The sequence below is a fragment of the Mytilus galloprovincialis genome, chromosome 2 (assembly GCF_965363235.1).
Source record: "Mytilus galloprovincialis chromosome 2, xbMytGall1.hap1.1, whole genome shotgun sequence".
Taxonomy (NCBI): Eukaryota; Metazoa; Mollusca; class Bivalvia; order Mytilida; family Mytilidae; genus Mytilus; species Mytilus galloprovincialis.
Genome location: NC_134839.1, coordinates 69,593,288 through 69,618,657, shown reverse-complemented (window position 1 = coordinate 69,618,657; position 25,370 = coordinate 69,593,288). Strand labels below are relative to the sequence as shown.

General features: G+C 31.4%; 1 protein-coding gene across 3 annotated transcripts in view; it reads right to left on the bottom strand.

Moving 5' to 3' along the window:
• Positions 1 to 24,666, bottom strand: part of LOC143064254 (kinesin-like protein KIF28) — a 39,386-nt gene extending 14,720 nt beyond the window's left edge. For 2 of the 3 annotated variants that reach the window (XM_076236949.1, XM_076236951.1), the window contains exons 1-11: positions 24,508 to 24,666; positions 20,552 to 20,759; positions 19,447 to 19,579; positions 18,761 to 18,840; positions 18,252 to 18,363; positions 16,864 to 16,975; positions 2,723 to 2,830; positions 2,095 to 2,225; positions 1,710 to 1,780; positions 893 to 953; positions 355 to 525 (exon numbers count right to left, since the gene is read on the bottom strand). In XM_076236949.1, coding sequence (XP_076093064.1) covers positions 355 to 525; positions 893 to 953; positions 1,710 to 1,780; positions 2,095 to 2,225; positions 2,723 to 2,830; positions 16,864 to 16,975; positions 18,252 to 18,363; positions 18,761 to 18,840; positions 19,447 to 19,579; positions 20,552 to 20,759; positions 24,508 to 24,551 — 1,231 coding nt within the window. In that variant the 5' untranslated portion in view covers positions 24,552 to 24,666. Of the gene's footprint in view, positions 1 to 354; positions 526 to 892; positions 954 to 1,709; positions 1,781 to 2,094; positions 2,226 to 2,722; positions 2,831 to 16,863; positions 16,976 to 18,251; positions 18,364 to 18,760; positions 18,841 to 19,446; positions 19,580 to 20,551; positions 20,760 to 24,135; positions 24,261 to 24,507 lie in introns of those variants that run through there. The other variant, XM_076236950.1, reaches the window with a different exon arrangement.
• Positions 24,667 to 25,370: the final 704 nt, after the last annotated feature.

The following is a 25,370-nucleotide window of genomic DNA, read 5'->3' as shown; positions in this document are numbered from 1 at the left end:
AGCTGTGTAAAAATGTTTTTATCAAATAGGTGCAAACTATTGGTTTAAAATGAGGCATTGTTTCAATACAAATACTAACTGTTATCAACTTCATTAATAAATATTGCAGGCCTATATGACATTCCCCTCCCCTTTATTTTTAAAGCATTTTAAGGGGGAAAAACCTTTTTTGTCATTAAAATTTTTTGGAGTTCAATAAGCTCCAATGCTCCAGAGTGTTTTCATATTACTATATTTTTGTTCTTTTCCTACAACCTAATTAATTGCACTAATGGTGTTATAATGAAAACCATGTCTACAGTATTTGACAGGGCACCCCCTGTATAGTTTTATTGAATAATATATTTTCTTTACCTTCTTCGCTCATGTCATCATCCTCTTCACCTTCTCCGGTGATTATGGTCAGATTTCCAGATTCTATTGCTTTCTTCAATCTCTCGTTCTCTTCTTGTAGCTCACGAATCAGTTGTGCTGTTGGATCCTCGTTGACTGAGGATTTGGTTTTAATTTGCTTTGCTCTGTCAGCTATCAAGAAAAGTTTATAAACTATGTAATGAATGATGATCTACATTGCATATTAATATCTATTAAATGCATTTTCTTAGTGAAATTTAATAAGTTATTTTGTGACTCAATACACAGACTGTTCCAATAATCAAACATACCTGGTACCAGGTTACAGGAAGTTGAGCTTCAAAATATGACACCTAACTATCAATCTTTTTGTCATACATGTTTAAATGGAAATTTTAAATAAAGAATATAAAAAAAAACACACCTTCATTTGAAACTTGGTTAGCAAGAATGAGTTATTTGTTAGAATAATAAGTGTAGATTAAATTTTAATGGTCTTAAATTTGCTCTCTATAAGTATAAAGTTACCAATACATACCATAACGTAAGGTTGACAGTGTTTCATCATAGTTGATATCTGCTGGACTAAGGGCAGCAATCTAATAAAACAAAAAGAACAGCATATTCAAAATTGAGCAAAATACTTTATGACGATAAATAAATACATTTCATAACATTGAATTGAGACAAACTTTAGAGAACTGAAAGAAAAAAAATTAAGCAATTTTTTCTTTCGTAAAGGGGAATAACTCTAGAAGGGTAAAAATGGCACCACCAAAATTCAAACTTTATCTGTTCTTTGTAATAAGCATTGTGTATAAGTTTCAAAACATTTTGTTGAAGCAAACTAAATTTAGAGAACGGAAACGAAAAATTCAGCATTTTTTTCCTTTTTGTAAAGGGTATAACTCTTGAATCCTAACAAAGACGCCACCAAATTTAAACTTGATCTGTGTTTTGTGGTAATGAGCATTGTGTATGAGTTTTCTAACATTTGGTTGAAGCAAACTAAAGTAAGGGAACCGAAACGTTAAATTCAGCAATTTTTTCCATTTCTAAAGGGGCATCACTCTAGAACAGTGAAAGTGACACGACTGAAATTCACTCTTGATCTGTGTTTTGTGGTAATGAGCATTGTGTATAAGTTTCATATTATTTGGTTGAAGCAAAATAAAGTTTCAGAACGAATACTGATTTTGGGATGTACAAAAATACCGAAGTACAGACTGACAAGGGGAAAAGTTAATGCCCCCTCTGCAACGGCGGGGGCATCAAAATATTTTTAAATTCATAAAAAAGATAAATTTTAAATTGATAGGTTTTAATAGAGACAATTGAGAGTTATCTCCTCTTACCATAATAGTTTTGCTGTTTCCTCCTAAGGCATTCTTTAGTAGTTTGGTCAGGACGGAATCTCTGTAAGGCACTGTAACAATAAAAAATATAGATAAATTTTCATCAATGTTTTTTAGGATAATTATTGATTGATGCAAAATAACAAATATATTTATTCAGAATAAGAATAAGAACCATTTAAAACAAGATGCCAGGAAGTTCAAAGGCATCAAAATTTCAATACAGTATTGTTTCTACAAGTTTAATTGAATATTCAGAAAAACATACTGTGTACTCAGTTTTCTTGCAAAGTTTAAGATTTGTATAGGTTGTATGTTTGAGAATATTTCTTCAAACATCCTCATCTCAAATGATAATATGGACCTCATGTGCAAAATAATTCACCTCTTGTTTTCTTTCCTCCTGCATTGTCTGCTAAGGCAGCAATACAATTTCCTAGACATGATAGAGACTGGTTAATGGCTGCTCCCTCTTTTAGTCTGTCTCCTGTTGCTCCTGTACTCTCAGCACGCTCACTATAAAAAGTATAATGTCATATATATAGCTTACGAAAATGACAGTACATGCAACTTTTAAATGGTAATATTTACTAATGAGAAATTGTCCTGCATAAGATGACCTGATTAGTTTCCAACTTAATAAGAATTAACTGAATGTTGTAATGTTGTAAAAGTTAACTGCATCTTATAGATTTTAAGCTAATAGTTTTTAAAAAGTTGTGTCTTTAAGCATTTGCACTAATTTACGTACAGAAGAAAGGAAAATCTTACTGGTTTTTGTCTGGATCAAAGAGGTGAATAAAGTAAAGTTTGCAATACCATGTTACCCCCAGGACATAATCCACAAATAGGAAAAATTCAAAAGGTCAATCATTGCAAAATCCACATTTTTAAACAGTCAAAACAATGCCTTAATTTCGGTCATATTCTAAATGAATTCCCTTTAACCAGAAGCTGATATATCATGCCACTATTATTTTGCTCCTTCCATTTACCCTTTAGTTATTACTTACCTTCCAGCTAAATCTACCAGGTTAACTATAGAAGTCTTTGCTGTCTCTTCTCCAGCAGCATTGATGTATTTCTGTACAAATGTAATACCAACTATTGTGTGGGCACGACTGAAAAAAATATATATCATTTAAATAAAAAGTCAAATACACAAGTTTCTGTATTTTCATGGTTGTTTATTAGTTTACAGGAACACCTGAACATTAAAAAGGAGACTATGAACAACTAACAAAGTACAACAGAATGTTTAAATTTTGTAACTTTTTTTTTTATTTTTTATTTATTTTTTCAATAGTCAGGATTTAACATCACCCTTACAGCACCACCTGACTAAGGTGTTACAGGGTTTCAAATATATAACAACAAAAGACTATTGTTTTATCAAGATTTACACAAACTAAAAAATAAATATTTTGAAAATCTTTTTTTTTTTCTCTCTCTCTTTCACTCTCTCTCTCCTTCTTTCTCACTCTCTCTTTCTCTCTTTTTTCACAATCTCTTCATATAGAAATATCTATAGATTATTTTAAAATAGAAGAAACAAAAAGAAGGTTTACATGTGCTATGCATATATTACATGTTGTTTGCTCTGTTCCATAAATAGATCAAAAAGATATATTGATATAAATTTGGTTGTTTGATTACCATTCAGGATAAATAATTAGCATAGGGGCCCAAAGTTTTTCAAGTTCAAAAACTTTGTTGTATTTTCTTGCTGTATATAACTCTAAGTTATAAAAGTTTCTCAGTCTATTTTTTAATTCAATTGCATTTGGAAGCTTTTCTTCTAGCTTGCATTTATATATGTATTTTTTGGCAAAAATTACAAGAAAATTTAAAAATAAGCTTTCTTCTACAAAACCAAGAAAAAAGTTTTTTTTGTTAAAATCAATGTTAACATAGAAATTTTTCAGGCAAGCACAAAACAAATATAAAAAATTTGATGTCACTTGACAATCATAAAATAAATGTCCAATAGTTTCATCTTCACATCTACAAAAAGAACATAACTTTGTATCTTTGATTTTAATCTTATATAAAAATGTATTTGTAGGAATAGTCCTATGTAAAAACTTATATTGGAAATTATACAAATATGTATCTCTACAACATTTCTGAAGTATACAAAAGTATTTCTTCCAGTCTTCAATGTTAGAATGCAGCTCATCCTCCCATTTTGAAAATTTTACAACTGGAGGATGTGCACATTTTACAATAAGATTATTATATATGAATTTGATATTTTTACTGCTAGTAATTTTCTCAAAAAATTTTTCCTGCGGAGTAAAATTTTCTAAGTCAGTATCAGTGCTTTCCCTAATACACTGTTTTACCTCCATAGGGATATTTGATATTAAACTGTAATAGTGCATATAATTATTTGTCTGAACTTTTTGTTTAATCTGATCAAATGTGAAAAAATCTCTTCTTTGATGGTCAAAAATGTGACAGAGGTTTTGCACACCGGCAACTCCCCATCTGTTATATAATGGGAAATCTTCTGTTTTCACAAAATTCAAGATATCCATCGAGAGACACTCCTTGACATCAGTTTTAACATGAGGTTTAGATGAGTGTAAAGCTTGAAAAACATCTTTCCAAAAAGGATTGCTGAGTTGATTTCCAATCTCTAAAAATTTGAAGTTTTGTAAAGAAAAAGATCTTGCACCCCCAAATTTTTTCAATATCAACTTAAGAATATTTTGCCAGTCCCCATTCAAATTTGAAAAAAATCGCCTCACCCAACCGACTTTAAGATAAAAGTTGAAAGATTGTAAATGAACCATTTTCAAACCTCCCTCCTTTTTATCTGCAATCAGTGTATCACGTTTGATTTTTTCTGTTTTTCCATCCCATATAAAATTAAAGAATAATCTGTTGATTTCATTCAACATGGATTGACATATATTAGGTAAAGATGTAAGCAAATGAATCAATTTCAGAAGTGCAAGAGTCTTAATAACAGTAACCTTGCCAAGTAGTGTTAGCTTCCTATGCTGCCAACTTTTCAACAATTTTGAAATATCAATGATTTTTGCTCTGAAATTCAAACTGGGCATACACTCTAGATCCAAAGAGAAATTTAATCCTAAAACCTTAAAGTTTGAACAGGACCAGCTTAGATTTGTTTCAGGACATAAAACCAAGTCAGAATATCTCTTACTTCCAATCCAAACAACTTTTGTTTTAGTTGTATTTATCTTTAATCCTGAGACTTTGTGAAATTTTTCAAACAAGAAAGGGTCTCTTTTTAATGAATCTTCACTTCCATCCAGTGTAAGAAACGTATCATCTGCATACTGACTAATGAGTGGCAGATTCCCATTTATATTCACCCCTTTTATTTTTGGATTCCCTTTTAGCTGTATGGCAAGTAATTCCACCCCAATAATAAACAAATAGGGAGATAACGGGTCCCCCTGGCGACAGCCTCTTTCAAGGTTGAAAAATTGGGACATATCACCATTATTAATGACACAGCTCTTTGCATCTGCATAAAGCACATCAAACCATTTACAAAAAGAAGGACCAAAATTAAAACTAATCAAAGCCTGCTTTAAAAAATCCCATTCTATAGAATCAAAGGCTTTTTCAAAATCTACTAGTAATAACAATCCTTCCATATCATTTTTTTCTAGATAGTGCATTAAATCATATAGAAGTCTAGTGTTCTCTCCTATGAATCTCCCTTTCATAAAGCCCTTTTGTGTGTCACTAATAATGGCGAACAGTACCTTTTTAGCTCTACCAGCAAGAACTGCAGATGCAATTTTCATATCTGTGTTCATTAAGCTGATCGGTCGCCAGTTACCCATGTATCTCCTATCTTTCCCTTCCTTAGGAATACAAGTAATAATACTTTGGTATTGAAAATCTGAAAAATGGCCCAACTCATATCCAAATTGCAGAGATCTAAAGACAAATGGACCAATATCTTTCCAAAAAAATTTGAAAAAATCCACTGTAAATCCATCAGATCCTGGAGACTTTCCATTTTCCATCTGTTTTAAAGCTTCCCCACATTCCCTAAAAGATAAGTTTCCCTCACAAAGAAGTTTTTGTTCTGCACTGAGTTTTATGTCATGTTTAAAAAATTGATTGTCATCATTACTGAATGACTTAGATGTATAAAGTGTCCTATAAAACTGCTCCTGTTCAAACGATATTTTAGATTGATCAGAAATTTGATTTCCTTGGTCATCAATGAGTTCAGTCATGGTTTTATTTAAGAAGGCTTTCTTTTCTAACTTACAAAAATAGTTAGTGCATCTTTCTCCATTCTCATGCCAATTTACACGAGAACGGAGAATAAGGCCCTCAACTAATGTCTGTCGTCGCTTCTCTAATTCACACTTTTTCTGATTGAGTGACGTCACATTAATTTCGCTAGGGTTTAAATTTAAACTGTTTTCTAAAGACTGGATTTCTAACTCCAGTCCCTTGAAAACATCTTTTTCTTCCCTTGATTTTTTAATACAGTAGGAGATAGTAAGACTACGAATCTTCATTTTTAGAACCTCTAAAAATAGCTGATCACTGCAAGATAACTGAACATGAAGAAAATCTTCGGAATCACCCCCAGAGAAATACTCAGAAACAGTGTCTCTGATGCAGTTTATAACTAAATCTCCATATGCAGGTTCTCTTAAAAGCTGACAATTAAATTTCCAGTATCCTTTGCCCCGCTTAGCTAAGGATGCTGTAAAAGTGAATATAATGGCAGAGTGATCTGTCCTGTATCCAGGAATAATTTTTGTTGATTCCATCAATGTAAAAAGGTCCTCAGATACAAGATAATAATCAAGACGGCTCTGTTTAATGGGAGATTTCTGACGCCATGTAAATTTTCTATCACTAGGATAACAAGTCCTCCAAGGGTCTAACAGCAAAAGTGTGTCCTTAATTTCATCAATCTTTCTCCTGGAGTTGGGGTTTCTGTCATGTATTACATTATAAGTATCTTCATTCTTATCCTGCACTACATTCCAGTCACCCAAGAAGATGAAACTTGTATTCGAAAATCTCATAGTTTTCTGTAGGATATCACAGAAAAAATCTGGTTTATCTGTGTTATAACCATATAAACATACCAAAGTTAACCTTTGATCGTATAGAGTCAAGTCTAATATGATGTATCGTCCATGTTGGTCTATAAGAGATTCATGAACTTCGTAATCATAACCCCCCCTGAACATGACACAAACCCCAGCACTTCTACTATCACCATGACTGAAGTAACACTGACGACCCCATTCATCCCCCCATGAAGTTTCAATATCTCTTGTACTGTGTGTCTCTTGAAAACACACAATCGAACTATTTTTTGATTTCGCCCAATTGAAGACATCAGATCTTTTCTTAGCACTAGAGAAAAGACCCCTAACATTCATTGACAAAATTTTTATATGATTATCCATTATGTTATATTGACTTGATATACAATATTTTTGTCTATACACAAGAGCAAGCAAAACAATGTAATACAATGAAATAAACTTAAATAAACTACATTTGCACAATCATTTACACAATCATTCTCACTCACATTTATACTGTTAAGATAACCCACATCCATATAGATGTTCTCTTTGATGTGTTGCAGCTTTTATGGCATTAAATTCTACAATTCTGAAATGCATGTTATTTTCACTAACAAAAATGACCTTCTATTTTAATTGATTTAAAAAAAAAAACAAAAAAAAACAGAAATTCTTATATACACAATGTACAAGAGATAAACAAAAAGCTTAACTTAAAGTAAATATGTTGAAACAAGGAATTGAATGCTTGTCAAAAGATAATAATTGAAAGGTCATTATTAATCATAAATTTCACATTGAAAAAACATTAAAATGAAAATTTTAAGTCTGAAAAAAAAAAACAACAAAAATGCACCAAAAAAAAAAAACAAAAACCAAAAACCAAAAAAAAAAAAAATGCACCAAAAAAAACCAAAAAAAAAAAACAATGATAAGATAAAATAAATAATGATAATATTAATCATTAAAATAATGAAAATTTTGGTGGATAGTTCCCATAAATACTAGTATGTTTTGAGTGTAAGTAAGATATCATATATTAAAACAATTAAATTTCAGTTGAAATGTATCTGTCATAGAAAAATATGTTCCTCAATTAGTTAACAGCTATTTCAATCGCTTAGCAATGTCATCAAAAATATCAAATTTCAAACGTCTACCTGCTTCAGTTTTCCCATATACAGCACAATTAAAATACCAAGCACTATCAAGTTGATCACTATCACGAAGTCTAGTAATCAGTTCCATGTTGGATTTTGTAACATCATCAAGAAGTCTAAAAGTGCATTGTTTAGGCATGTTTTTCTTTTCTCTCATAATGCGGTATTTCACTTCAGATTTGAGGAGTTTTACAATGACTGGTCTATGTTGTCCTTGTTTACCTGGTATCCTATGAATAGCCTGGATTTCATCAGGTCGAATGTTTACCTTAAATTTTGTAACTTAAATGTCAAGCTCCAGCCAAATGCTTACAAATGATGACTTTATCATGGATGAATATACCAGTCATTGACGAGTCAATTTTATTCAGCTACTGTAGATTCATTTATTTTCGTGGATATCAATTTTCGTGGATAAAGGAAAAACTTGTGGATATTTAATTTCGTGGTTTTACCGAGATCTGCATACAAGTGCATAGAGAACTTGTTATTCGTTGAACATTTAATTTCGTGGTTAATCTGTAACCACGAAATCCATGAAAATTGGTATCCAACGAATAATAATGAATCCACAGTATTGTGAAAGTTTTTTCAAGACACAGTCAAGACCCTTTGCATATATGAGGAAAGAAGAAAACTGTTTTATGTTTACACTGTGTCGAATGACCAGTAAATTATGAACTCAGAAAATACATATATCTGTAAAGTTTTATTTTATGTCAACTGATCATGATTTTGAAATGACAAGAGGATAATAATTGGTTTTCTTTTTGCAAAAACATGACAAGTCTTTTTTTAAATTTTAGTTATATATCATAATCTGATTTATAAACAGTAGAAAACAAAAATTCAAATAAGCTTTCTGTAAAGACTTGCAGGTGCAGATCCAGGAAGGAAGGAAGGAAGGAAGGAAGGTGACTTGTGGTCCTCTTTAAGACTCAAAATTAGATTTTTTGGGGCATATTTTGCACTTCAAGATAACCCTTATTTTCTGTGGTCCCTTTTGAACACAAGTTTTTTTCAAAATCCTAGATCTGTAATTGTATACTTAATTTATTATAAATAATGTTGTTAGGCCATAATAATACCTTATACCTTGCTACTAAGTTATTTTTTAACACTCCCAATGCATATTAATGAATCATTAATTAATAACACATAGGATTGGTTCAATGTTTCTGAAATACATGTATCTGTTGTTAGAAACACAGAAGATAAACTCTTATGGAAAAAAACTTTACTGAATCAATGCTTATACATTATAGAATTTAACGATGACTATCAAATTCTATTTTCAACATTCAATCTTCAGTTATAAAGTAACAGCTTAACGGTCACATAAACTTGAAACAAAAGAAAGATTGTTATGAATTATTTAACCCTGGGTTTTAAGCTTGTTTCCCTTGAAAGATTCAATGTTAAATGCCTGAGAATAACATATTCCCGTTGTACCAAAAAATGGATAGGTTTGAGGGTCACTCCATAACTTTTTATTTTGAATCAGTTGAATTAAGTAAAAATGTTTAATTAATTATATAAGAAAAATCAGCTAGGTGAAACAAACAGCTGATTATAACATTTAAACCTTTTGAAATTATGTCATTTGAAATTTACAATAGGATTGACTTAATTCTTTATAATCCTTTTTATATAACAGTTTTAAATCAATCTATTTTTTATATTTTCAAGGTTTTATAAGATTAAAATAATACTTATGCAATTTTCGTTATTTCATATTTATGTTATTCAAAACAGTCACTCTTGAATGGGTTGTTTTTAAATATTTTCTCTCATTAAACCTGCAGAAAAAGTCCGTCAAAAAGTATGACTTCTCTAAACATCATATAAGTACCCTCATCAAAATATGGAAAAATTATGAAAAAAATTAAAACTTAAGCTTTAAATCTCTTTACATCTATTTAACTGCTAAGTAAATCTATAGAATCAACATTAAATCATTGTATTTCTGGCATACATATCTTTATAATATATATACAGTTATACATAGACCATGGGTGTTGTTTGGGAATTTGTGTATAAATTGTATGTTTATAATGTATGCAAGAAAGCTTATTTGGCAATATTGTTATACATGTACAAACACAACCTTCATATTGTATGGAGGTTATTAACATATAAAAAGTTAAGCTGGGTTGTATGCACTAATAATTAAAATGAATTCCTTAGACAAAAACCTATAATTTCACTTTTTTATAAGACCATGTAAATGTTTTCTTGGTAAGTATCCCCATCAGGCCTTATTTTGCACCTTTTGTTAACAAATAATTTTTTATATGAAATTAATAACCATTAGTAATATAAGTTTTATGACGAGTATGAAACACTTAAATTTAATTGAAAATGTGATTATTAATTTTACTTTACAATAAATAAACTGTAAAAATATAGATTTTGCTGACCATGGTACATTAAAAATTTTGATTAAAAGTAAAAAGTATTAAAAAATCAATACATAAAGAAATATATTTGATCATAAGATTATGAATATACATGAATTTTTATGTCCTTGGATCAAGTTTTCTGTTTATACTCGGTACATGTAACATAAGAACTATGTCATTACATTTAAGTTATTCACGAATCATTGCTTGTACATAAGTACACGACAGAAATTAACAATCAATATAATAAACCCCATTATAGAATAACCAGTCTAGAAATTTGATTAGGGACAAAATATTTATATTGGAGCCATGGTAGCACTAAAAGCTATTTACATGTATGAAAGCAAATCTATTGTTCACTTAAGGTATTTAATTGAACTATACTGCGCCTTATATTGAAGATTATTTTGTTCTGTTGGTTAAATAAGGAGATAATTCTGTAATAAAGATCATTAATTACAGAATTGATTTATTTTTACAGACATTTTAGAACTCTATAAACACTTTCTACTAAGGTCATGAATGTAATTGTCAACTTTGAGAAAGTCCCTTATTTTATATATAACTAATACTGTTACATTATTACAAACAAAATTATAACACTTTCATGGCTATATAATACCTTTCCATAATTGGCTTTAGTAACAATGATTAAATCAAACTTGATAAATTTTCACAACCTTTGCCTAAGAAGTATGTCTCTTTTAATTAATGATACAAATGTTTGAGTGTAACAAAGGTCTATTTCAAAGACAGCAAGTTATATCAACCATATTGCTTCCATGTTGTAAAATAAAAGTGCAAACACAGTCTGAACACAAGAGTCTCTTCTCAGAGTCAAACAATTAAACAAAGCAATTCATTAAAAAGAATCTTTTGTGGTATACAATTTTATTGTTGTTGTTACCATTAAAATAAAAAGTTTCATTCCTATTTAGAATGAAATTCAAAACAGTGTAGCTGTGGCCATTGATTGACACATTAAAATCATCCATTGACTGGGACAATTTAGGTGAATGTTTGTATGTAACGACCAATGCTCACTATGTACTTTTTAAAGACACTTAAACTATGGGGTCACCAAAGGTTCTCAACACCTAAATAAAGTAATTCGAAAAATTAATCAGAAATAACACGATATTTTGATTTATATCAATTACATAAATCAAAACACAAAGGTTATTCCTGATTAATTTTTCGAATTATTTTATAATTAAAGGCGTTAAGAAACCTTTGGTGACCCCACAGTTTAAATGTCTATCGTAGGTGGTCGTTACAGACAAACGTTCACGTAAATTGTCCCAGTCAATGGATGATTTTAATGTGTCAATCATTGGCCACAGCTACACTGGTTTGAATTTCATTCTAAATTGGTCCCAATTGCTATCAGCATTTGAAGGCAAAAGCATTATAGTTTATAGACCTAGACCTCTATCAAATTCATATATTTTCACATACATTCTCTATGTCAGAATGCTTATGTTATCATATCACTGTAAGAATGACATAATTAATTATTTGGATGAAACATATCTGTTGATTAGCTGAAAGTTTTTTTGTTTATAAGCTCATAGACATAGTTATGTCACATGACCATGATGTTATCAAAGTGTTAATTTCATGATTTACTCCTGAAAATTGGAATATAGAATTAAATTAAAAGGAATTACAGTAATATTTTTCTGTCTATTCCAAATAATTTAAAAAGTATGGTGCACCCTTTTAAATGACCGGCATATGTATAATTAATGTACACCACATTTCTGATGTTATTTCTTCATAGACAGAAAAACAATAAGTCATTCCTTTAATAAATGGCAAAATATGGTCAGATTATTCTATAGACATGATAGAGGCATGCCGATATCGTTCACTATATGTTGTGACTTACTAGCTGTTAAATACATGAATCACAGCAGTAATATTTTATTTTGTCATTTCTTATTTTCAGGAGAGGGAGAAAGGATTAAGTTGCCATTATTCAGTATCAGAAAATCCTTAATCACCAATGTTAGTATGGTATGCATATCAATAAAAAAATGAAAGAATACAAATTTATAAACTGGATTAGTTTTACTGGATGTTGTATAACAAATATCAATCTTCAACTGGGTTTTATACTATGGTCTCAGTAATGAAATATTCCACAAATTAACACACCAAAAATTTTTTTCTGAATCAAATCTGACTTCATTTTGTTTTTGTTGGTTAATTATATAATTATCTCACAAATACATGCATTTTAGAAAAAAACAACTTGTGTATGATAAAGATATTTTGTTAAATCTGGTTAAGTGCAAAATTTCAGCGAGGAAAACATATAAAAACAAGAATGTGTCCAAAGTACACGGATGCCCCACTCGCACAATCATTTTCAATGTTCAATGGACCGTGAAAGGACTAGGGGCTATAAGGGCCATTTTTGGCCCCACCCCCAAATTTCATTTAATTTGTCATGTTGTGGGTCTATACCATAGACCATCTGAAAATAATCGAATTTTGGGTCTAGCTCGTTTGTTCTGTTGCCTAGCAACCACTAAAATGGCGGAGTTAAACTCATCAAATATGATTATTATACAGCTTTAATATATCTATATTTGAAATTGAACCTGTTTAGCATGTAGTGAACTTTACACTTGTACACTATTTAAATATTACATAATTAATTGCACATTTTTGCCAAATTCACTGTTGTTTCTCCCTAGCAACATATCTGTGCCCATGGCAACCGCGATTTGTTTTTTATTTACAAGATTTAATTTCAAATATATTGAAACAGAAAGGCAATTTAAGATGTAAATTGTAAAAAGAAACGAACTCCAAGGTAAATATTAAGGGGGAAAGCAATATTGAAACACCAACAAACAAAACAAAACACCGGGTATTGCCGATATATACAGAATGTGCATCTGATGCTGGGTTGGGTCTCACTTATCAGCGACTAGAAGAATAATATATTAACAGTTAAGACACATTTAACGTTTTCAAAAGTCAGTGTATTTCCATGACAGTAGTTATGTTTCCGGAAGGGATTTGGGTTGAAGGGGGGCACTTCTATTTACACCTTTTTAAGCTTGAATAAGTGAAAAGTTAAGAAAACTATCAGATATATATGATATAACTTTTTTTCCTACGCAATTTATGAAAAGGTATATATTTTTAAAATGTAAAACTGGGTAAGGTGACAAAACAGCGGCACCCCCTATCAATTAAGTATTGAAGTACCCCCCCCCCTCTAGAATTATGTAAAGGATCGTTAGGGTTGACTTTTCGAAATTCATCTTATTTTTATTATCTATTTCAGTCGTCCAGACTTATAACCGTATCATTCTATAGAATTACAAAACTGGAACATGCTACTATATCAAATAAATCTGTATTCTTAGATATATATATATTATTTGTTTTATTGTAGTTTTTGCCATGTGACTAGTTTACTTTTCGCCTTCACTAATCTTAGTGTCGTATGACTTGGTCTTTGATCATCATGACAATATTCATTATATATTCGTCAAAATTATTGAAAACAAGAATGTGTCTTTAGTACATGGATGCCCAAATCGCAAGACTAACAATGGCCAGGAAATCCTAGATTAGGACAGGCCCAAAAAATCGGCAAATTTAAACATGTTATTTTTCCGATCTCAAACCCCCTCTCCCTTTACCTCTAGGCAAAGTAGAAAAATCAAACACACAATACACACAGTAAAATTTACTTCAAACAAAGTCTGAGTCTGATGTCAGATTCAACTACCTTGACCAAACACTTAAACCTGAAGCGAGACACAAGGACAATCGGACGAACAGACTGACATACGCACGGACGAACAGACGCATAGACCAGAAAACATAATGCCCACAAATGGGGCTTAACAACAAAGCCGGGTCACATTTTGAAATTTACACTTCATTTTTACGCATGATTATGAAACTATTCAAAACATAACATTTAAAAAGGTAACAGACATGTAGTATGCTTACGGACTTCAGGCTCTTGTTTCTATGCATGGAAAGGTCAATTATCCATATATATATATACATTTGCAAATTTACAGATCTTACATTGTTGGGTTGATGTTTAGACGAGTTGTATATACATAATGTACACAGCCATGTATTACCATCACTGCTGGTGATATAATGGATAAATCTGTTGTAGAGTTGTCACAGGCTCAGGCGTACTTATATAATTATATATACATGTTTATACGGATATATGGATACTCACTGTCTACCTGATGCCATTTCCGTTTTTTACCATCAAATTTTATAGAACTTGTTCTCTATGCACATTTCCCACAAAGACACATCCAATTGGAATATAGGTAGTTTCATTTTCGAAATAAATCTCGTGTTTCTCGCCAATTATGGAAATTTAAGTAAAATACCCCCCCCCCCCTTTTCGTTACATAAATCATGGATCTGACCCTAATACCAGAGAGAGAAGATTGCCTCATTCAAACAACAAATTTTGAATTTATAATTAGCAAAAACATCAGAAATGTACAGATCTTGTTATATTGAAGGTCTATCTAAAATTTCATAATTAAAAAAAATGTCCTCAAAGTTGTTATTGACTGCCTTACACATGAAGTTCATTGCTGTCGGATTTTTTTAAGAAGTTTAACTAGATAAACTTACGGAAATATAATTAGGAATACACTTTACATTCATAAACAAAAAAAAATAAGTTTCTATAGGCATAAGAATGTATAAACTAAACTTTGTCAGATGAAAAGGTCCAATTTGGACGGCAAATTTCAGCTTTTTATTGCTCCGCTTGGCTATGAAAAATATAAAATAAACTATCGCACCAACCTTGCACCAAAAAGATTTTTTATCCGAAGTTTGATATGTATGAACTTGTCAAAATGTTAAAATTTCTAATTGGTGCAAGCATGGTGCGGTGGTCAAAATTAAGAAAAACCATCAAATTTTCGGTATTTTTGCTTATTTTCCCAAAAATGACGTCATTTGCACCTTCCATTGTGACGTCATTGAACCTTTTTTAGGTAAATAAAAACATTTTTTTTAAATCATTTACTCATATTCTAATAATTTATGGAGAAAAATCTGCTCTGTTAGAACTTTTATTATCTTGTAAATCTGGGGCCATTTTAGGCCATTAAAGCCCCTACTCCTTTGGTAACAAATCTAATTATGCATTAACATTAGAAAGATCATACCATAGGGAACATGTGTACTAATTTTCAAGTTGATTGGACTTCAACTTCATAAAAAACTACCTTGACCAAAAACTTTAACCTGAAACTCCCATTTTCATATTCTATGTTCAGTGGACCGTGAAATTGGGGTCAAAAGTCTAATTTGGCATTAAAATTAGAGAGATCATATCATAAGCAACAAGTGTACTAAGTTTCAAGTTGATTGGACTTTAGCTTCATCAAAAACTACCTTGACCAAAAACTTTAACCTGAAGTGGGACAGACGGATGAACGCACAGACGAACAAATGAACGAATGCACAGACCAGAAAACATAATGCCCCTCTACTATCGTAGGTGGGGCATAACAAGAATGTGTCCATAGTATACAGATGCCCAACCTGTAAAACCAGTAAAAACTCAAATTGGCATTAAAATTAGAAAGATCTGACATATCATACTAGGGAACATGTATACTAAGTTTCAAGTTGATTGGACTTCAACTTTGAACATCAAAAACTACCTTGACTAAAATTTCTAACCTGAAGTGGGACAGACAGATAGACACACCAGTAAACATAATTGGGCAGTAAAACTACATGTTATTTAGGGATTCAGTTCTTCATGCTCTACTAGATTGAGTCAGAGTATTGAATATATCAGAGTTAGGTCTTTCACCAAGACCAAAAAAATACTCAACTTTTTTTTGACACACATGTGACCAGAGAATAACCCAGGAAAGATGAATGTAAAACTGGACTCTGGCCTGTAGCAGCATTACTATTATGTAACTGAATGAGATCCCATTGATGGAAATTACATCAAAGCTATGTTTATGCACAGCTATATATATGTCTTGCACACCAAAAAGTTAGAAGTAAATCATTTAGTATAATTCTAAGTGCTACACTCCAAAGCCACATGTGTTGGACTGTCAAGTCATTAATGTCAGCTGTCAGTGGTAAATAAACACAAACTTGACAAAGAGAACAATAACATTTAATTATAAGGTAACTCTTATGGGCGCTAGCAGCAATCAACTATTCCTGTCTAGAATGTAACACTACAAATTAATTTATGGGTACACTAAGTTGACCAAAGCATGCTTCTCATATGTATATCTATGCATTCACATTTGCTCTATTCTTTATATGGTTTTTAAGCCCTTGTATTCTACACTTTCTATCCATTATTTTCTATTCTGTAAACCACATCCAAACCCTCATATATATACTCAAAATATCAAATATTTGTTGTGATTGTGATGTTGCAGGTTTAATAACTCATTTACCTGAGATTTTCTAAGACATGACAATAGTTCTGTATTTTGAAATGACCTATATTCTATGAATAATAATCATTCATGTTTCTTACCTGCTAGTAGCATTCATGGCGGTAGATGCAACAGTTCTGTTTCTTGTTCCCTCTTCAGTTTTTGCTTCAATATCAACATAACTGCTCACTGGTACAATCTTGAGTCCCTCAGCTAAAAATTGAAAATGATGTAAATATATTGTAAAAATTAGAAGATGTGGTATGTTTGCAAAGGAGACAACTGTCCACCAGGGGCCAAATGATGTAGAATTAAATAAAATATAGGTTGCCATACAGCCTACAACAATGATCAAACCAATATCACCAGGTAAGCAATAAAAGACCTCCTATTTAGACTTTTTTCAAATATATGAATTTGAATGGGAGTCAATTTTATGTGTAATACCACCAAATCATGGTACGTCACATCTGGTTGTATACGAAAATAGGTTGGGAAAAAAATATTCCCATGAATTTGACAGTTGTAGGTAATTAATCTTACATTTTATTACAGTAATACATTCTCTGTGTCATTAACATGTCTTGGGTATTTCAGAGCACCATTATTTTTATATTTGTGGTTTCTATAGAATATTTTGGAAACTTGAGCTTACATGGTTCCTAAACCTGTACACAGGTTAAATAAGGGGGGGGGGGGGGGGGGGATTTGATTGGTTAACTTCCAGTGATGGTTATTTTCTTATATGCAATGAAAGGTTATGTGAATGTTTTTATATAGTACTGGACGCTACGACAGGATAAAACTTTACTCATGCCAAGTATTTCTTTATTTGAAATAAAGATAAATTCTGCACAATTTTTTGAAAAGTGCAAATTTAACAAAGACTAATAGGGGGAAATCATTGGTGGTATTACACCTATAAAGAAGACAATCATGGAGTACCAAAATATCTGACACAGAAATTTTATAACTATGTGAAATTGACTAAAACACTTGTAGCGTTCTTAGCATGAATGATTCCCTTTTTGCATAATTAGTAAGTTGAAGTTTTATTGGAATATTGCATTTCTTGTTTATATTCTTTTGTCAAATTGATTTGCAAGCCATTGTTTATTCATATCTGCTATTGAGTCAGTCACACCAAATAATAATAAATTAAATTCCAAAGTAGTTAAACTTACTATGTTCAACACCAGAAAAAGTATGTATCATACATGTATGTTAAGTTTAAAGTCTTTCTAAGCCTTGACAAATTGGTATTTATTTCAGATGAGACCACCAAAATTTTGCCTTCTCAAAACCAAGTTTCTTAATGGTCATCACCACTAAAGTTATAAACCATGCCAACCTCTAAATATGTTCCTAAATGGAGACAGGCATTTAAACGAGTGGCATGTTTAAACTATTATTTTTTTTTATGACTGAAATATCTTAAACTGCTGTGGAACATAATGAAAATGATTCCAAAACGGATGTATTCACTTACCATAAAATCCCTGTTTAGGATGCTGTCTACATTTCAGACCTCCCTTTCTTGTCTTTGAGTCTAGTAAATCTCGTATTTGTTCATTGTAGATTTCTAACATACTGAACGTGACCTATAATGAAGATTCAAAACAATTGAAGAAACTGATTTATCAATTTATACTACAGAGAAGTTTAGCAATCATAAATTTGGGATTATGTTACAAATAATTTCCTATTTAATATAAAGATTCATGAAAATTTCTTGTTCAATCTCTTTTTGAGTTTAATGTCTCCAATCACATGAAAACTATCTTTTAAAAGTTCCTCTTCACAAAATGTATATACTTTTATTCTATCTGATATTACAAGAAATATGTTGTACTTAAAAATTCATGTTTAAAAATTCATTTCTGTTTTGATGTGACTGTACAAAGCTACAAGTTTCTCAAAGCTGGAGAGTAAATTTAAAGGCAATACATGATGACCTAATTATTAAACTGCCAGTTTTTAAACAACTTTTTAGCGTACCTCATACTCTGTTTTCTCTCCACCAGCCTTCTTTTCTTCGATTTGTTTGAAGATGTTCTCACAATATAAAGGCACAATTCCTGTGAACAATTAAAACACATATTGTATAAATATCATACATGTACTTCGAAATCTTTGATTGCTCATGTTATTAATTTTCTTCAAAGTGTTAATTTTAAGGTAGAATATTAAAGTGTAAAATATCATATGCATTATTTAACATCTGTCTTAAAAATTAACACCACTTGTTTTGTTACTTTTAAGGTAGGGGTCATACTTAATTTACAGAGTGATATTGGCTGACATGTAAAGTATGACAGAGTACATGTTCTTTATAGAAACGTTTTTCATTTTATAATGGCTACATGTAAATAAGTCAACAATTATTCAGTTGAGTTCATTGAATAGTCTTGTTTACATGTTATTGTACATGTACATGTGTAGCTTAGGTGATCCTGTTTGTCTTTTAAATTGTTCTTTTATTGTGAACTTTGTAATGTTGTTTCATGTATAAAGAGTCCTTTCAGCCACAAAATTCATCTATCCTCTGTGCTAGGCTCAAAACAAAGATACATTTAAATCTACTTTTCTTTAAGTTTTGAGTTGGCCGTCTTACTAGCTTTTACATCACATACATCTATAAACAACTTAACAGGAATAAGAACTACTAATGTATGTCAATGTACCTTTGTTTACACCATATCCTACCATAGACCAACTTTTTCCTGATCCTGTCTGACCATAGGCAAACAAAGTTGAATTGTATCCTTCCCATGCATTCTCTAGAACACCTACACCAAGCTCATTATAGACTTTCATCTGTAACCAAATCAATGTATACATATTAATTGAAATTCATAAAGCTGATACATCTAAATCATACAATGAAAGATGATTAATGAAATAATACAACAGTAATACTATGTTTAACTTTTCACAGGTTACATGTACCATAAAACTTTAATTTAAAACAATGCTATCCACTTTTATGTACTCTGATGGATAAAAATAGTCTCATTGGCAATCATACCACCATCTCAGGCTTGCTTTTAATTATTACATTAGTTCTTTTTTATTTATTTTTTTGTGGTCTATTTTGCATTTTGAACTACAAAATCTTCCTGACATTCTGCCTTTTTAAACAGAGAAAATATTGTTGTTTGTGTACACGTGCACTGTATCCTTCAATTCAGTTTTCTTTTTTGAGTATTTAGTCAACTGTTTGTGACATGATGTAACTAATTAACTTATACATACATGGTTGGTGAATACAATTTTCTAAAATAATCAGTGTTCTCCCTAGGGCCTTAAAGCATCATGGTAATATGATGCTATGATATTTTTTTTTATTGTTAAGCTATCTGAATTCTAATAGATTGTGTTATGGATGTGGGGCTTTAACTTTTAGAACATGATGGTATTTAAAATTTCCGTTTACCAGGATGCTAAATGAAATATCTGGGGAGAACATTGATAACCATTCATTCATAATAGTGTTCATGTTTGACTTAAGGCCAAATAAAATAGTATGTGTGGTTTCAGTTACATCTGAATTAAAGTAAGGGTGGGTAGGTAGGGATTATTTTTTATTTTTTGTTTTTTTTTACATTGAGTCTATGGGAGCAACATTCTGACTTTAACAGTGCTTAATGAAAGATGACAATAAAATCTTTAGGGTAGGCTATTTTTAAGACAAAAAAGTAGGGAAGGTAGGGTAACTGGAACCACACATATATTTTATTTGGCCTAATGAACAAAATTATTTTTTGTTAACATATAATATTAGTTTACCTGATCACAGAATTTCTTGCCATTAGCATGTGATGTATCTGGTCCGTAGTATCCATTACCCTCCTCCTTACATCCATCATGTGACCAGTAACTAAAGTCAAATGTAAATTTTTTAGGTTCATCAGTAGATGATGGGTCTTCAATTTTAGTAGTATTTCCAGTCATATCAATAATGCATTTTGCATTTCTTTCCCTTTCTCTTCGATTGTGAATAAGGTTAAGGAAATTAAATTTTCATGTTTAATATCAAATATATCATTTCTAAAATTGTACCAAGCCTCCATTTGTGCAAAAGATTCCTAATACAGTAATACACAGTATGATCAATAAATATGTGTCCTACTGTAAACATTTCAAGCATAATATAATTCACAAGTATATCAGGGTTCTCGCTAAAGATTTTTGAAGGCGAGTCCAGGGACTCGTCATTTTTATCCATGATGAGTCCAACAGCAAGAAGAAAATATTTTATTGCAATATAATGTAACATTTTAGTCTCCATTTCCTAACAGAGCAATGAAATGACTGTAAATTCAGATCACTTTTAAACTTTTGCTATAAAATGATGATATTTGTGTTTAACTATGTTCAGTTTATACAAAATATTTCAATCTTGATGCATCTGTGGACTCACCAGTTTTGAATATGGTGAGTCCAGACAGATTTTGATGAGTCCAGGACTCATGGACTCGCCTTAGTGAGAACCCTGAGTATTATAGGAATATTACATGAAACAAAAAATGACTGAATTTTACTTAACTTCTTCTAAAAGACAGGTGAGTAACAATCAAACTCATAAGTCAAAATAACTGACAAAGCCATGGCTTGATATGAAAAAAAGACCATGAAACACACAAAACAAGTAGTACAGAAAACGCAATTATAGAAAACTAAAGACTGAGCAACAAAAACCCCTGCTGACTGACCCTGCTTAACATGTGGCACCTGTCATATTGTTCATGTGAGTTCAAAGTGAGTCTAATTAGGGGACGATCATTTGATATTCTGGGGGGGGGGGGGGCAGGAGGATTTGTTTTGGATCGCTTATTTATTTTTGTAAATCAAGAGGACAGATTATCTATTTTCTGCACTATTGAAGCAAGATTTTTCATTTTCATTAAATCAAGGGACTGATTATTTATTTTCACAACTATATTCATAATATTCAAAAACATACAATTTTTAAATTATTTGTTTATTATAAATAATACATGTATGGTCAAGTCATTATGTACCATGTCCATTTAATCAGAATTAATCAACATCCTCTGCAGAAATGAATCTTGTATATACCCCACTGCATATACATGTATTGCATACATACACAGTATTAAAGTTTGGTTGTAACTTGCTTCTTTTAAAAGTATTGGCAATCATGCTTCTCCGAGCGGAGCGAGGCAAACTTTTTTTAAAGAGTTTTGGAACTGCTTAAAAGGCCCAAGAAGCTATAGAACAAATGATGCAAAAATCATGCTTTCTGGATGTTCTCCAGACCCTTTCTTAATCTTAAAATTCAATTTCTGTTTTATTAATTTTTTGACAATATTTTGGTCTCAAAGCAAAATGTATAGATTCAGTGTAAGACTTAAGTTTCTAGGGACAACATCAGAAGACCAATATGCATGATAAAGTAAATATGTAATTCACATATATTTATTCTGTGGCTGCTGTCTTTTTTTAAACTCATGATCAAGATTACTAAATTACAAAATGAATGCAACGTTAACACTAACAGAATACAGAAGGACAATCAATGAACAAAAGACAAATAAATAAAAAACATTGATCTAACAAAATCAGGGGCTACATATGAGGGAGAACAGAACTTGTTTCTTGCAAGGCACTCACGGTGAACACAATTTGATATGGAGACACGCGTTTGGTTTTGAAATTTTCTACATGAGGCATTTTGCCTCAATGTAGCTAAGGTCCTGTTAAATAAAAGTGTGGTTAGTATTCCTGAAACAATATACCTCAAGTTAAATGAAACCAGTATTCAGACATTTCAAGTATATTTTAATATTTCTACTTTTATTATTAAAAGATTTGGGAAGTGTTTCCTGATTTTATTTGGAAAAAAGATGAATTTATGAAGAATCTAGTGCCATCTCATACATTGTACTTTCAATTAGACCAGCTGAGTTATTTATTTTCAATACATTGTAAGTCAGGTAATTTATTTTCAAACTACAACAGAACAAACCATTTATTTTTGTGGATAACAAGGCCGAGTTATTTATTTTCAAAATCCTCCCCCCCCCCCCTCCCCACATAAACAAACGACAACTACTGTACATCAGATTCCTGACTTAGAACAGGTGCAAACATTGCAGTGTGATTAAACGTTTTAACACAATGTTTAATGGTACCAAACCTTCTCCCTTTTTCTGAAACAATAGAATAACATCACAACATAGAAAACCACACAGTAAAATATCAATAGGAAGGCTTTACTCAATCAAAAAACGTAAATTACATGTACATTTGTAACACACTATGAACGAATAAATTTGATCTGCGATACCTGAATGTAAATGCACAGTTAATAAAATATAAGGGACAAACATACAAGGCCAAAAAGCAAACAAAAAAGTCCAAACAAAGCCATGGCAAAACACCACAGCGAAATACATGTATGTAAGGGGAAGCACCGTTATGTTTACATGATATATGTAGTATACATGTACATGTAGTGCAATTTTTTTTGTTAGCTTTAAAAAGTAGAGGTGGAGAAAAAGTTACCATCCCTCTTTCATTTGTTTTTGTATGACAAAAAGAATCTACCGATTTTGACAAATCATGTTAATATCTTACGAAAACAACCACTGACAACTATTACTACAGACAGATGACAGACAATAATTTGAAATCACGATAAGGATATTTTGACAAAACACAATAAAATTTTAACCAATTTAATGCTAAAGGTAGAAGAAAATGACTGTTTAATGACTGAAGTTTACAGAGGCAGATGCAGACATTTTGAAAAGAAGGGGTTCCTACATGTAAACCAGGCCAAAAAGTGGGGTGGGGTGGGGTTCCAACTACATGCCCCCATTCAAATGGATTGATCGTCCAAAAAAAAAGGGTTCCAACCCCGGAACCCCCCTGGATCCGCACTGAGTTTAGGGCATTCCTCTTACATGTCTTATATAAGCTTATATCGATGGATAAGGTCAATAAGGTACTGCTATGGAATACATTTGTAAATCATAATGCATTATACACCTTATCGCTATTTGTCCGCCATTACTGGATATCACACTGGTTCCCGCAAAATTTTAATGTCATAAAACAAAATATCTGACGCCACAATGGAAAAGTGATAGTTGTATGCGTCAAAAGTTCAATCGGCTGGGTCAGCCGGGCCGATCAGGTATATTGTGTTCATTCATGATGGGATGCCATGAGGAACTCTTTAGTACAAAACAAAATATCCTGGAAACTCTTGCGAGGTTATTTTGTACTTATATATTTTTCATGAAAAACTAATCATTATTCAAATCTGTTAGCTGTTACAGCAGCAATTTATGTCTTATATGCTTGGTTTGGTGCACATTTATTCATTGACTTACATGACTTACCTTGCCTTGTTATACTTATATCACATTATTTTTTTTACATTGTCCATGCCTTCGAATGCCCTAGTACCTCACAGAGATTCCGTCCCGTTACAATCCAACATGACGCTAATAATTTGCCCTACATACTGAAATAATCAACATGTCCACACTTGCGAGAGGATTTCGCATCACTATGTATCCTCCACGTTCAACACAAATATGCGATGATTTATGGGGAATAAATTTACCTCATACAATAAGCGTCTCATTATATTAGCTTATTTTATATAAAATCAAATACACTGTACAAAATCATGTTAAACATGACAGACTCAGAAACGAAATAATATAAATAAACATAAAAATTTAAATGCTTTAGATAAAAAGGATATGAAAGGCCTGACTCTAACGGCCACTTTCACATTTTCTTCCGACATCTTGTCTGGTTTTTTACAATGTCCTCAATTTGAAAAAATATATTCTCTTCCGACAAGTTTATGTCATTTCGTATCGAAAGCACTAGCCGGAATCGTGGCCGCCATATTGTGAAGCTTTATTTCATTGGCTGGTTGCTAGGGAGCCTGTCAAAATACTTCGATCGGTATCAACAGCACGCAATGGGGGTATTACATATAGGGTACATGTCAAAACAAGACAACAATGTGCCCTGAAATGTAATACTAGAAGTACATTAATTAAAGCAGGGATTTAAAATGATTAAATTCCTGATTGAAGTACAGAAATCTCATATTTTTTTCACTCTTTTTAGGGGTTTTTCTTTTTTTGGGGAATAAAATACTAGTATAAAACGGCCTAGCTATCTGTAAATCAATGTTAATTAATAACATGATTAAGAAGCATAATTAATGTATTCACATTAAACTGATGTTTTAATAAATTGAATAGAGAAATATAAATTCAATCAATTCATTATGCAGAACTACACAGCTGAAAATATGAAAAATATATATTACCACCCACCCCCATCCCCTCAAAAAATAACTTGAAAAAATAACCCCACATGTCAAACGCCGGTGAAAAACATGCCAAAGAAATAATAATAACATCAAATAAACTAAAGATATTGAAAAAACAAATTGTGTTATGTTTGACCCAATTTTATTTTGTAGATTTTTCAACCCGTAGGACACTTCTGAAGAAGGTTCAAAATCAAGACTGTCGGGTCTATTGTTTTCATCAGTTATGGTTACGAATCAATATAAACTCATGAATTCAGTGGTCCGATGACAAGAACC